The following is a 15,169-nucleotide window of genomic DNA, read 5'->3' as shown; positions in this document are numbered from 1 at the left end:
TCTTTACATGATGAGGAATTCTAGCGGCTCATAGTTGAACTGAAAACCCAGAGAGGTGAGAATCTCTCTCCCTGTGGTTCCTCACCAGGTTTCCAAAGTAGCTGAGAGGGTCCCTGGCCAGCTCTACGATGCGCTGTGTGAGGCGGCGGTCATGGCTGATGAGTCCGGTGAGGACGGTGGACAGCCGGTAGCGAGCTCGGTCCAGCATCACGGTGGTCGGGGTTCTTCTGACGGCTGCTCTGGGGCTGCGGCTCTCTGCAAGGCGACTGGAAGGAAACAGAAAGTTTAGTTTGTCTTCATCTCTGATTGACCGATTCAGCGTCCTTGTGACACACGAGGCCTCCACAGACATTTATAAATAGAAACCTTCAGTAAAGCATGCCGAATGACTTGGGATGTCCTCTGACCAGCGTGGTGGGACTAACTGATTATGAGATTCCTCTTACATGGACAAGTAGATGTGTGCATTTATCTCCAAACTCTGTATAAATGTCCTTCCTGTGTTTCACTTTATTTTGTGTAACTACTCTACATGTACTTGACAATGCCTCTGTAGTCTCTGGGCTTAGAATCTTAGAACCTACATGCGTTTGTATGTGTGCAAAAAGAAAAGTTTTTAAAATTTTATTTAACCTTTATTTAACCAGGAGAAATCCCATTGAGATTAAGAACATCTTTTTCAAGGGAGTCCTGGCCAAGATGGGCAGCAGCAAATACAAAATACAGTTATAAAACTACACAGTTAAAACAGAATTAAAATACGAACAAAAAAAATAAACAAACAAAAAAAATTTACATAAATTAAATTTACAAGCAAGTTATGAAAAACAAGTGCATGTTGTGGAAACGGCCTCAAGAACTCGCAGTTTGGATTTAAAAGAACTCAATGAGATGATCTTGGTTAATTTCCAATCTTTCTGCAAAATATTCCAGACAGAAGGTGCAGAATAAACAGAAGCCTTTTTACCCAGTTCAATACGAACACATGAACAGAAAGAAGCTAATGATCTGGTGAACGGAGTGAGTGAAGATCAGAACTTTTCTGTGCAGTTAACCCTCCTGTTGTCCTCATTTACAGGCACCAAAAAATATTGTTTCCTTGTCTGAAAAAAATCCAAAAATTCAGCAAAAAAATGTCCCAAATTTCTGAAAATTTGCAAAAACCTCAGGAAGAAAATTCCAATAATTCCTTAAAAAATTTCCCTAAAATTTTATTTTAAAAAAATCCCCCAAATTTGGCAAGAAAATTCTTGTAAAGATTTTCAAAAAATGAGTAAAAATCTTCCAAAAAATCCTAAAAATATCTAAAGTGATTCCACATATATCAGTAAAATTTCTAGTATTTTCTTTAAGAACATTTACATAAAAATCAACCAAAATCCAGCGAAATTCGCTGGATTTTGGTTGATTTTTTATGAATGTTCTGCAAAAACAATTTTAACATTTCTTTTTTTCCAACAAAAAATGTTCAAAGATTTCCAAAAAATGTTGAAAATGTGGACATCAGAAGTTTCAATGTGAAAATATATTTTTTCCCACATTGTCAAACTTTAAAACGGGTCAATTTTGACCCGCAGGACGATGAACATCCACAAAAAGATCAACCAAAATCCAGCAAAATTCGTTGGATTTTGGTTGATTTTTTTGTGAATGTTCTTAAGGAAAATATTAGAAGTTTTACTGATATATATGTAATCACTTTAGATATTTTTAGGATTTTTTGAAAATATTTCCAAGAATTTTCTTGCCAAATTTAGGGGATTTTTTCCAAAATAAAACTTTTAAGGGAAACTTTGAAGGAATGATTGGAATTTTCTTCCTGAAGGTTTTGCAAATTTTCAGAAATTTGGGGATTTTTTTTTTGCGGAATTTTTGGATTATTTTCAGACAAGGAAACAATATTTTTTGGTGCCCGTAAATGAGGACAGCAGGAGGGTTAATACATCTCAAATTAGGAGGTTACATGAAAGCGAGTGAAAAACTGCATTTTTTAAAAATCATATCTGGCTTATTTTAAGACACCTAAGCTTGACAATCCTGGGAAAATACAGCTTAAAATAAGTTTTCCCCGCTAATTTTGAGATCTCAGTAATTTAAATATCATATCTTATTTCAAGAAATCTTACCAAGCCATTTTTCACTTGTTCTATAGGCAGATTTTTTCACTCATTTCAAGGTGAAAGTTGCTTGAAATAAATTTTTTTTCTTGTTTTGAGAGGGGCATTTTTCCAGTGCTACTCTAACTCCCTCTAGGTTCTTACCGCTGACTTTGAACACTGTAAAAACTCTCTACTGCACAATGAAACTTTAATACTGGAGCCATTCAGCCGCACATGTTCAACCAGGAAGTGGTTGTCATGGGTACACTGCCGTTTCAAGGCAGGAATGCTCTGACTGCTTATTTGGCTCATGATGTGTCATCATGCGTGTAAAAACAGCACATGTACATGTTAACGAAGGGAAAACTGAATCCCCAAAGGGGGTTCTTAAATGTGCAATCAAGTGTTGCAACACACCACTTCTGCTAGAATAATATTTATCTGGAAACACTGATATTGCAGGAAATGCAGCGTTATTCCTAAAAATAGAGCAGCTACAGGATGTGAGGCATAAACATGAGTATCACTGTTAACTGGTTCTTCGGTGTGACGTGGTCATCTCTGCAAAATAAATCCCCTAAAGTGATGTCACATCAGCATCATTAGTATGTGAATTGTAGGTTTTTAACTCCGCCAAGAAACGCGGAGGAGTTACAGAAGTGGAAAAAGTTTTCGGACACCCCAAACATTTGTATGGATATCACATTAAGAATCACTCTTAGGTCTTCAAGTGTAATTTCTTTTAGTCCAATCATAGCCATAATACTAAACAAATCCTAAAAAAAAGCCACAAACTTAAAATTGATCGGTTCCATAAAAATAAGAAATTCTGAGTAGCAGAATTTGGTTTTATTAGTTTTTCTTCTAAACTATAAAGAAAAAAAAATCCATGTGTTTGTTTGTGTCTGTCTAATGCAGCCACACCTTAGAAAAAAATTTTCCACAAATATTTTATGATAATATTTGAGATTGTGTAAAATTTTAAGGGTGTCCAAAAACTTTCATCCACCACTGTATGTGCTGACCAGTGTTGGTTTGTCTGTCTGTCTGTCTGTCTGTCTGTCTGTCTGTCTGTCTGTCTGTCTGTCTGTTAGCAATGTTACTCAAAAACAGACTAATGGATTTGGATGAAATCTTCAGGGAAGGTCAGAAATGACACAAGGACCAAGTGATTAGATTTTGGCAGTGATGCAGCTTATAGTCTGGATCCACGGATTTGTTAAAGATTTCTGTATCGTTGCCAGAAAGCGGCACGGCGTCACTGTAACCATGACAACAAGTGAACACTACATCAGCTGCCTGCTGACGATCACATGATTGTGATAATACTACAAATCCACCACTGAGGACTTATCAGGACTTATCCATCAGAAATGATACAAGAAACAACTGATTAAATTGTGGGGGTGTTTCTGAGTCCCATCAATTCCCGCCGCCCACTACATATTTAGGTCACGTGATTCGGTATCCGTACATAACGTACACATGCAGAACACACGCATGTGCTCAGCACAAGGTCATTTAGTTTGTGGGTACATCTATATTAAATGCTGTGATTTCTGATCATCAATAACCAATAAAGAAATGCTGCATTTCTGACAATACCATATGGGGGAATGAGCAGCCTTGGAGGAGGACTGCACTCTCTAGCGTTTTTCTAGTATATAAATGTGAGTGTGAGGTTTGAAAGCAGTGAGTTGAGCAGACTCCTGTAGCTTGACCCTTATCTCTGCTTGAGGCTTGTCACTTAAACTTCTCACATTAGCATCAAACATGTGAATCTCCATCTGAGCTGTTGACAAGAAAGTCTCATTTCGGCTTCAGACGTTGTAGTTGTAGAAAAGATAACCAAAAATGTAATTAGTAGCTTATCATAATTAACTTCCAACTGGTTGTGGTTTCAGGCCAGAAACTGAGGAAGACTGACACCTCATAAACACCTCTCATTGAACAGCATTAATCTATGATACATGAATTGCAAAGCCTTGTCCCTCCATTTTTCTGCATTCCAACATTTTTTTTGTCTCAGTTTACTATAAACATTACACTGTTACGTGACTATTTACGTGGCTTTGGAATTTTAATCTAGTTATCTTAATTGCTTAAACATTTTCAAAATAACTTGATAAAGAAAAATAACCATATTTTTACCCCGTCAAAGGATCTATAAGCAGCATATTCTGACTTGACTCGTGTCTTATTGTTGAGATAATTTTTCTGATTAACTCAGTGTCATCTTTGCTCAAGTGAGGTTTGATGAACCACAAATGTCTATTCTGAGCCAGTCTCTCTCTTCATCTACTAAATGTGCCATCAATTTACATGCTGTATGAGAACAAAACCTCACTGCAGTGCTTTACTGGACAGACACATAGATCAAGTACAGACCAGTGACACCTCAATATATGATTTACATGGATAGATGTTGGTTTGTCTGATTGAGCTCTATTCCTTGAACCCAACCTGTATTGTGTAAGGATTCCAGGCTGCTGCTGGTGGTGTAACGATGTGGGGAATACTTTCTTGGCACATTTTGGGTCCCTCAACCCTCGTGTCGTCCTGTGGGTCAAAATTGACCCGTTTTAAAGTTTGAAAATGTGGGGAAAAAAATCTATTTTCACAGTGAAACTTCTGATGTCCATATTTTCAGCATTTTTGGGAAATCTTTAAACATTTTTTTTTTTTGGTGGAAAAAAAAGAAATGTTAAAAATGTTTATTAAAAACATTCACAAAAACAATCAACCAAAATCCAGTGAATTTCATTGGATTTTGGTTGATTTTTATGTGAATGTTCTTAAAGAAAATATTAGAAGTTTTACTGATATATATGGAATCACTTTAGACATTTTTAGGATTTTTAGGATTTTTTTGGAAGATTTTTACTCATTTTTTGAAAATATTTACAAGAATTTTCTTGCCAAATATGGGGGATTTTTTTAAATAATAAAACTTTTAAGGGAAACTTTTAAAGAATTATTGGAATTTTCTTCCTGAAGGTTTTGCAAATTTTCAGAAATTTGGGGAATTTTTTTGCTGAATTTTTGGATTTTTTTCAGACAAGGAAGCAATATTTTTTGGTGCCCGTAAATGAAGACAGCAGGAGGGTTAATGCCAGTCAGTCGTGGTTTGAATGCCACTGCCTGTCTGAATATTACAGCTGATCAGGTGCTTCCCTTTATGGCCACATTCGACCATCTTCTAATGGCTGATTCCAGCAGGGTGATGCACCAGGCCACAAAGCAACAGCCATCTCCGACTGGTTTTAATGACCTCCCCAGCCACCGTATCTGCATTAAGTAGAGCAGTGTGTGGATGTGGTGGAGCAGGAGAATGTGCAGCTGACAAATCAGCAGAAATGATGTGATAAATTCTGTCAACGGGAGCAGACTCTCAGGCACAACTTGTGGCTGCTTTGAGAGCAAAGGGAGGCCCTCGCTCTTAATAAAATGCTATCAAGTGTGTATGGCCCATTAAATTTCTATGTCCTGCAGCATCGTGAAAAGGGTCCTCTAACGACTACGAGATGCAGAGTGAGGACCCAAGTCAAGCCTGGAATAGGAAGCTGTTAATCAGGACCTAGTTACAGCCTGTTTGTCTGTCGTCAGTCAGTGGATAACTTCAGTCACAGCTGAGCAACCACAACTCGACCTTTGGGCCACTTATAGAAGAGGTCTGCAACAAACTAATGGAACTGACATTATAGCTGAGGATGTGTAGCTGATAAAATTCTGCAGCAACTTGCTGGGATAAAAGCAAAATGTTGCAAAACAATGAAAACAGAATAATTTAAGACTTACAGGATGTGAGTTTTTGTCCCTTTAGCCTATAAATAACTGCAGGTAAGAACATCAGATCAATGTGGAGTGATGAGACTGTAACCTTCCTCAAATGAATACATGACGTAAAGCAGGGGTGTCCAACATGCTGCCCACGGGCCAAAAGCGGTCCTTCAGAGGGTCCAATCCGGCCCTCAAAGAGTAAAAATTCCAGAGAAGACATTAACTGCAGATTGTAAATTAGTAAAACTATAAAATAATTTCTAGACCATGACAAGTTGTTTTGATCATAAAGTAAAATACTAGATTGTTCATTGTTCTTTTGTCATTTTGTGTCTCGTTGTAATATTTGTCTTGTTTTGTTTTTTTTAGTCTTTTTCTTGTCTGACTTTTGTTGTTTGTCTCATGTTTTTTGTCATTTTATGTTTCCTTTTTGTCTCACTTGTGTTTTTTGTCTTATTTCTGTAATTTTGTGTTTTGCTTTATTTGTTATTTTGTGCACCATTTGTGTTGTTGTGTTTTTTGGTCTATTTTTTGTCATTTTGTTCATTTTTTTGTAATTTTTTGTCTTGTTTGTGTCCATTTTTGTGGCTTTGCAACTTTTTTGTCTAATTTTTTCTTTTGTTGTTTTGTTTTGCATTGCTTGTCTCATTTTTGTCATTTTGTGTCTCATTTTTTAAATATTTTGTCTTGTTTTTGTATTTTTTTGTCTGATTTTTGTCATTTGTCTCACATTTGCGTCATTTTGTGTTTTTTGTCTATTTTTTGTCATTTTGTTTCTTGCTTTGTCATTTTTTGTCTCATTTGTGTAATTTTTTGTCTCATTTGTCGTTTGTCCTTATTATCGCTATACCTTTTTTGTCTACTTTTTTGTCTCTTTTTTGTTTTGTTTCGCATCATTTGCCTCATTTTTTTGTCATTTTGCTTCTCACTTTTGTCATTTTGTTTCTCATTTTTGTAATATTTTGTCTTGTTTTTGTTGATTTTTGTCATTTTGATCATAAAGTAAAATCCTCTATGGTTCAGTTCCAGATGTCTAAATGTTGTGTTCCTTTGTAGACACTCTGTGATCTGTGGACCATTACTTTACCCTTCTACCAGCACAGCCTGTTCACACCAGGAGCCTGTGGAGATTTATGAGAGATCACAGCCCCAATAAAGGTACAGTTCAGCTCAGAGGATTAATTAGACCAAATAATATCACCAATACAGGATCACAGTTACAGTCAGATGAAAGTCAGAAACATTCAGGTGGACTAATAGAATTAATAAAAATACTAAATAAACTACAATCACAGCGACTGTATCTGAAGGAGAGGTATTATTTCAAATAGTTTCTTCCCGAAAAACTCAAACAATTGATACATATTGCTCAAAATGTTTAGTAAATTTTAAAAGAATATTTCATGTTTCATATATCATGTGATAACCAGCTGTGGGGGTTCGGACAATAATAAAATTCATGTGGAACTTTTGCTCAATACTCAGACGTTTGGGTCTCCTGTAAAGATGAAAGAGATTATTAATTATATGTCTGTGTGGATTTTAATGAATGTATGTTTTTCCTAAAATTCATCCATTTTCATAATTTGCATTATTTTATGTCATACATATTAAACTTGTTTAAAATGAATAATTTGAGACATTTTAGTGTTTTAAAAATGTTTTTTTTTTTTTTAACATCAGTGGTTGTCTTGTCTCCAGGTTTGTGTTTTCCATTTTTGTCATGAAATCAAACTGTAGAATAATTTTATCATATTTTTCCACATTATTAAGATGGTTTTTTTTTTAAACTCTCTGATCATTATATTCTGACTATGATATGGTAAAATGGTTTTTTAAAATGGTAATGATCTTGTATCCTTGAGATGACAGAATTTCCAAAAGGACACCGAATACCAAGAAAAACAGCCGGTACACATTACCAGCATGGTTGAACTGGTGTGTAGATCTGTAGATGGTGGTCGACTGGCGAACTCTCCATGGCCACTCCCTTACCTCCCACAGCTGATTGGCTTGTCGTGGAAGTGAAACTCACTTTGGGGAAGATTTACAAACATGAAACCTCCATAGATTCCAAATTCATACTACAAAAAAACAAAAAAAACGCTTTGTTTGTGGTTGGAGGTGTCCTGTCTACTGATAGACTACCGTTCTAAAGTTGGGGTCACTCAGACAAAACTCCCACTTTTATTCATGTGCTAACATAACTGCACAAGGGTTTTCTAATCATCAATGAGCCTTTCAACACCATTAGCTAACACAATGTTTCTGGATGTTTTGGATGTTTCTCCCTGCTGACGTCTGACGTTACGGTGAGCGTATTGCGTCACTTCCTGTTGTAGCGCTGTGTTGTGTTCTGTGAATGTTGTAGCTTATCCACTCCATCTAATTTGATATTCATTAAATCTGTGTGTAGCGGTAATATTTGAATCGTAACATACACTCGTTTTCTTAACGCACCCTCTCAGTACTTAATTCTAAGTTAATCTGTTATCTCTGTCCGCTAGCCTAGCACTTAGCAGTTAGCATGGCTTCTCCCTCTTCCTCTCCTTCTCTTTCCTGCTCAGTGTGTCACATGTTTAGTTACTCCTCTGCCTCCTTTAGTGATAATGATACCTGTAATAAATGCAGTCTGTTTGTAGCTTTGGAGGCGAGGCTCTCTGAATTGGAAGCGCGGCTCCGCACCATGGAAAACACCCCGCTAGCTGTTAGCCAGGCTCCCTTAGCCGGTGCGGACCGCAATAATATAGCTGCTAGTGTAGCTTCTGCTAGCCGTCCCCTAGCAGCTCCCGAGCAGCCGGGAAGTCAGGGTAGCTGGGTGACAGTTCGTAGGAAACGTAGTCCTAAGCTCAAGCCCGCTGTCCCGGCACACCACAAACCGCTTCACGTTTCTAATCGTTTTTCCCCACTCAACGACACACCCGCTGAGAAACCAACTCTGATCATTGGCAGCTCCGTAGTCAGAAACGTGAAGCTAGCGACACCAGCGACCATAGTAAAATGCCTCCCAGGAGCCAGAGCGGGCGACATAGAAGCAAATTTGAAACTGCTGGCTAAAGATAATCGTAAATACAGTAAGATTGTTATTCATGTCGGCGGTAATGACACCCGGTTACGCCAATCGGAGGTCACCAAAGTTAGTGTGGCATCGGTGTGTAACTTTGCCAAAACCATGTCGGACTCCGTAGTTTTCTCTGGACCCCTGCCTGATCTGATAAGCGATGATATGTTTAGCCGTATGGCATCGTTTCGCCGCTGGTCGTCTACGTGGTGTACTGCAAACGACGTTGGCTTTATAGACAATTGGAGCTCTTTCTGGGGAAAACCTGGTCTGATTAGGAGAGACGGCATCCATCCCACGTTGGCTGGTGCAGCTCTCATTTCTAGAAATATGGCTGATTTTATTAGAACTCCTAAAGCATGACAACCCAGAGTTCAGACCAGGATGCAGAGTTGTAGTCTTCCACACCTCTCTGCAGTTTCCTCTCAGCTGTCACCCTCCAGTAAATCACTTAGCTTTATTGAGACTGTGTCTGTCCCCCGACCACCAAAATTCAATAAATTAAGCAAATCAAAACTAAACAAAAGACATAGTAACCATAAAAATCTAATTAAAATTAATACCACTATTTCAACTGAGCGAAGAAACAGGACAATTAAATGTGGTCTGTTAAATATTAGATCTCTCTCGTCTAAATCTCTGTTAGTAAATGATTTGATAACTGATAACCAGATTGATTTGTTCTGTTTGACTGAAACCTGGTTGCAGCAGGAAGAATATGTTAGTCTAAATGAATCAACTCCTACTAGTCATACTAACTGTCATGTTCCTCGAATCACGGGCCGAGGAGGAGGAGTGGCAGCAATTTACCTCTCTAGCTTAAAAATGAACCAGAGACCTAAACCTAGTTACAGTTCATTTGAAAATCTTACTCTCAGTCTCTCTCATCCAGATTTAAAAGCTCAGAAACCAGTTTTATTTGTTGTTGTATATCGTCCTCCTGCTCCTTACTCTGAGTTTTTATCTCAATTCTCAGACTTTTTATCTGATTTAGTGCTCAGCTCAGATAAAGTCATTATTGTGGGTGACTTCAACATTCATGTTGACGTGGACAGTGACAGCCTTACGACTGCTTTTAATTCAATATTAGACTCAATTGGGTTTTCTCAACATGTAAATAAACCAACTCATAGTTTTAATCATACCCTTGACCTCGTTCTGACTTATGGCATAGAAATCAAACAGTTAACAGTATTTCCCCGGAACCCTCTTCTTTCTGACCATTTTATGATAACATTTCAATTTACAACAATAGATTGTATAGGAGTTAAGAATAAATATCATTACAGTAGATGTCTGTCTCACAATTCGGTGACTAAATTTAAGGAAATAATACCCTCTCTATTTAGTCCAGCACCACTTACTGATATAATGGAAGGGAAATATTATAATTTTACCCCCACAGAAGTGGATTATATTGTTAATAATGCTGCAGCCTCACTGCGTACAACACTTGATAGTGTTGCACCTGTAAAAAAGAAAGTTCTATCTCAGAGAGGACCTGCTCCTTGGTATAATTCCCAGCTGCGGACTTTAAAGCAGGCGTCCCGAAAGCTGGAAAGGAAGTGGTACTCCACTAATTTAGAGGAAGTTTATGTAGCTTGAAAAAAAAGTCTAGTAATTTATAAAAAAGCTCTTCGTAATGCCAGGACAACATATTATTCATCTTTAATAGAGGAAAACAAGAACAACCCCAGGTTTCTCTTCAGCACTGTAGCCAGGCTGACAAAGAGTCAGAGCTCTGTTGAAACTTGTATTCCTTTAGCTTTGAGCAGTAACAACTTCATGAGCTTCTTTACAAATAAAATTATTACGATTAGAGAAAAAATTAATCTGGCCCTTCCTGCAAATGTCACAGATGTATCATCGAGTACAGACACTTTAGAATTGGCTGTAAGACCAGATGGATATTTAGAATTTTTCACCCCCATACATCTCTCTGAACTCATTTCAATAGTTTCTACATCCAAACCATCAACATGTCTTTTAGATCCTATCCCAACTAGACTGTTCAAGGAGGCTTTACCTTTAATTAATTCCTCAATGTTAGATCTGATTAATCTCTCTCTAGTAACAGGTTATGTACCACAGGCTTTTAAGGTTGCTGTAATCAAACCTTTACTTAAAAAGCCCACTCTAGATCCAGATGTTTTAGCCAACTATAGACCAATTTCCAACCTCCCATTTCTCTCTAAAATTCTGGAAAGAACAGTTGCAAATCAATTATATGAACATTTACAAAGGAATAGCCTGTTTGAAGAGTTTCAGTCAGGCTTCAGAGTGCATCATAGCACAGAAACAGCTCTGGTGAAAGTTACTAATGACCTTCTCATAGCGTCAGATAATGGACTGGTCTCTATACTTATTTTATTGGACCTTAGTGCAGCATTCGATACAATCGACCACAAACTTTTATTACAGCGACGAGAACATTCTATTGGCATTAAAGGGACAGCACTGGACTGGTTTAAATCCTACTTATCAGACAGGTTCCAGTTTGTGCATGTCAACAATGACTCTTCTGAGCATACTAGGGTTAATCATGGAGTTCCTCAGGGTTCTGTCTTAGGACCAATACTGTTCACATTATACATGCTTCCCTTAGGCAACATTATTAGGAAGCACTGTATTAATTTCCATTGTTATGCTGACGACACTCAATTGTATTTATCTATGAAGCCAAATGAAACTAATCAGCTAGCTAGACTGCAAGATTGTCTTAAGGACATAAAGACCTGGATGACCTATAATTTCTTACTACTAAATTCAGACAAGACTGAAGTCATTGTATTTGGCCCCAAACATCTTAGAGAATTGCTTTCAAAGCATATAGTTACTCTGGATGGCATTACATTGGCCTCCAGTACTACTGTGAGGAACCTCGGTGTTATCTTTGACCAGGACATGTCCTTTAACTCGCACATAAAACAAATCTGTAGGACTTCCTTTTTCCACCTGAGAAATATTGTGAAAATCAGGAACATCCTGTCTCAGAGTGATGCAGAAAAACTAGTCCATGCATTTGTTACTTCTAGGCTTGACTACTGTAATTCCTTATTATCAGGTTGTCCCAATAGCTCTCTGAAACATCTACAGCTGATCCAAAACGCTGCAGCCAGAGTACTGACGGGAGTTAGCAAGAGAGATCATATTTCTCCTATATTGGTTTCTCTTCATTGGCTCCCTGTTAAATCTAGAATAGAATTCAAAATCCTTCTTCTGACATATAAAGCTCTTAACAACCAATCTCCATCATATCTTAAAGATCTGATAGTACCATATTACCCTAGCAGAACTCTTCGCTCTCAGACTGCAGGCTTACTTGTTGTTCCTAGAATCTCTAAAAGTAGAATGGGAGGCAGAGCCTTCAGTTATCAGGCACCTCTCCTGTGGAACCAGCTCCCAGTTTGGGTTCGGGAGGCGGACACCCTCTCTACTTTTAAGACCAGGCTTAAAACCTTCCTTTTCGACAAAGCTTATAGTTAGGGCTGACTGGGTGACCCTGACGGGGTGAGCTGGTGTTTTCATTTGCACAACTGACTTCCCCTCTTGACGTCCCTTTAGTTTGCCCCTAGTTATGCTGCTATAGGCCTAGGCTGCTGGGGAACCTCTCTGGATGCACTGAGCCCTTCTCTAACTACCTATGTCTTTACTATATATACCATTATTGCATTACATTCACTCTGTTTCTTTCTGTGTCCTTTCTCCGAGTGTCCCTGGTCCCAGAGCTGGATGCTGGATGCTTCAGATGTGTGGCTGTGTTTTATGGTCCTTGTGTCCCACCCCCCACCTCTCTATCGCTACCCCTCTATCTGTATCCCTCTATCTCTACCTCTACCCCTCTATCTCTACCCCTCTATCTGTATCCCTCTATCTCTATCTCTACCCCTCTATCTCTATCTCTCTACCTCTTCTGTCCCTCTCAACCCGCCCGGCCAGCAGGCAGATGGGTCCCCCCACATTAGAGCCGGGTTCTGCTCGAGGTTTTTTTCCCTGTTAAAAGGGTGTTTTCCTTGCCACTGTCGCCTTTTGGCTTGCTCTGGGGGTCAGGCATATGGGTTCTGTAAAGCGTCTCGAGACAATTTGACCGTAATTGGCGCTATATAAATAAAATTGAATTGAATTGAAATGTAGCATTAGAACACAGGAGTGATGGTTGCTGGAAATGTTCCTCTGTACCTCTATGGAGATATTCCATTAAAAATCAGCTGTTTCCAGCTACAATAGTCATTTACCACATTAACAATGTCTACACTGGATTTATCATTCATTTAATGTTATCTTAATAAAAAAAAACTGCTTTTATTTCAAAAATAAGGACATCTCGAAGTGACCCTTAACTTTTGAACGTTAATGTAAATAATGGAGGTTAATGGGAAAAAGAGGAGATTTTCTGATTTCTGTTGACTTCCTGATAAAAGAACTCGACATGGAGGTGTAATACAGATGTTTTATAATGGAGGTTTAGGTGCTTTGTTGACCAAAGGAGATACTTTTAAAAAATTGCAATGCAGCAAATGACCACTGAGAAAAGTCTGTGGCCATGCTAAGTAGTTAAATGATCTCTGTTAATACCTCCATGGGTCCAAACCTACTTGTGGTTTTGTTCCTGTTCCTGGTTCAGCTCTGCTTCCTCCTCGGTGCTGCTGGTGGAGAGGGAGTCCGGGTCTGTTGCCAGCACAGCGCCCCCCTGTGGTGAATACAGTGACACATCTGGTCGCCGTGCTGGGGATGGAGGAGGTATTCTCATCCCAGGGCTCTGATTGGCTAATCCTGCAGGTGATTCTGGGGAACAGGGTTTGGTCCTGGGAGGAGGGACTGGACGGGACGGTTTCTTTCCCAGCGGTGGGTGCTGGGAGCCAGATTTTAGTTTGTCCTCTTTGTCAGTTTTCACCTCTTTTTCCTCCCTCTCATCGTCTCTGTCTCTCTGTTCTCTGTCCTTGCTCGCCTCCTCCTCTTGATGCTGACTACTGTTCTCTTGTTCACCCAGCAGACCTGGTTTACTTCCCATTTTCTGCTTTCCTCTCTCTCCTCCCCCCTCTCTCTCAGTTTTCTTTGCAGGATTTTGTCCCTTCTCTCTCTCCGTCCCCTCTCCTACCTCTCGGTCGGTGCTTTTCCTGGAGGAGGTGCGACGGAGAGGAGCAGGAGGTAGAGGGGGAGCAGCTCGACTCTGCGGGGGGACAGGAGGCCTCAGCGGAGGAGGTGATGTTGACACTGACTTCCTCTCTTCTCTCTCCCCCACTCCTCCCCTTCCTTCCTCTTTTTTCTCGGCTTCTGGGCTTGCAGAGGGTAACGTTTGCAGCGAGGGGGGAGAGGAGAAGAGGAGGCCCATCCCAGACCCCGAGCCCAGGCTGGGGGGTCGGGGTGGGGGGCGCTTGTACTTGATCTCCTGGTTGGATGTGGTTTTAGTCTGACCTTTGACCTGTGGGGTGACTTTGGGTGAGGTTTCTCCGTTCTGCATGGAGGTGGTGATGTTCTGAATGGTCGTGGCTTCAGGTCTGGAGGTAGAAGGAGGGTTCAGGTCTTTGTCCGGCCTCTCCTCTACAATCACTGGGTTGATGTGCAGGAACACGCTAAGCTGAGTGGTGTGGCTCTGATCCAGAACCAGGTCCTGGTTCTGAGCTGGATGGTTCAGATCAGATGACCAGAAATCTGTAACACAGGAAGTCAGTGTTAACCCTCGTGTCGTCCTGCGGGTCAAATTGACTCGTTTTAAAGTTTGAAAATGTGGAAAAAAACAATATTTTCACAGTGAAACTTCTGATGTCCACATTTTCAACATTTTGGGGGAATCTTTGAACATTTTTTGGTGGAAAAAAGAAATGCTGAAAATGTTTCTTTAAGAACATTCACATAAAAATCTATCAAAATCCAGCGAAATTCGCTGGATTTTGGTTGATTTTTATGTGAATGTTCTTAAAGAAAGTATGTGAAGCTTTACTGATATATATATGTAATCACTTTAGATATTTTTAAGATTTTTTGGAAGATTTTTACCTATTTTTTGAAAATATTTACAACAATTTTCTTGCCAAATTTGGGGGATTTAAAAAAAAAAACTCTTAAAGAATTATTGGAATTTTCTTCCTGAAGGTTTTGCAAATTTTCAGAAATTTGGGGATTTTTTGGATTTTTTTTCAGAGAAGGAAACAATATTTTTTGGTGCCTGCAAATGAAACCAGCAGGAGGGTTAAGAAAGTTGTTTTGTTCTTTTTAAAAATCCAATTTA

At 39.0% G+C, this 15,169-nt stretch overlaps 1 protein-coding gene across 1 annotated transcript in view; it reads right to left on the bottom strand.

Annotated features, from left to right (window-relative positions):
- rin3 (Ras and Rab interactor 3) overlaps window positions 1-15,169 on the bottom strand; it is a 36,050-nt gene that overhangs the window by 7,410 nt on the left and 13,471 nt on the right. The window contains exons 6-7 of the mRNA XM_023274094.3: window positions 13,536-14,592; window positions 86-266 (exon numbers count right to left, since the gene is read on the bottom strand). Of these exons, the coding sequence (XP_023129862.1) occupies window positions 86-266; window positions 13,536-14,592 (1,238 nt within the window). The remainder of the gene's footprint in view (window positions 1-85; window positions 267-13,535; window positions 14,593-15,169) is intronic.

This window comes from Amphiprion ocellaris, chromosome 20 (genome assembly GCF_022539595.1).
Source record: "Amphiprion ocellaris isolate individual 3 ecotype Okinawa chromosome 20, ASM2253959v1, whole genome shotgun sequence".
NCBI lineage: Eukaryota > Metazoa > Chordata > Actinopteri > Pomacentridae > Amphiprion > Amphiprion ocellaris.
This window is presented reverse-complemented; position numbering and strand designations above follow the sequence as displayed.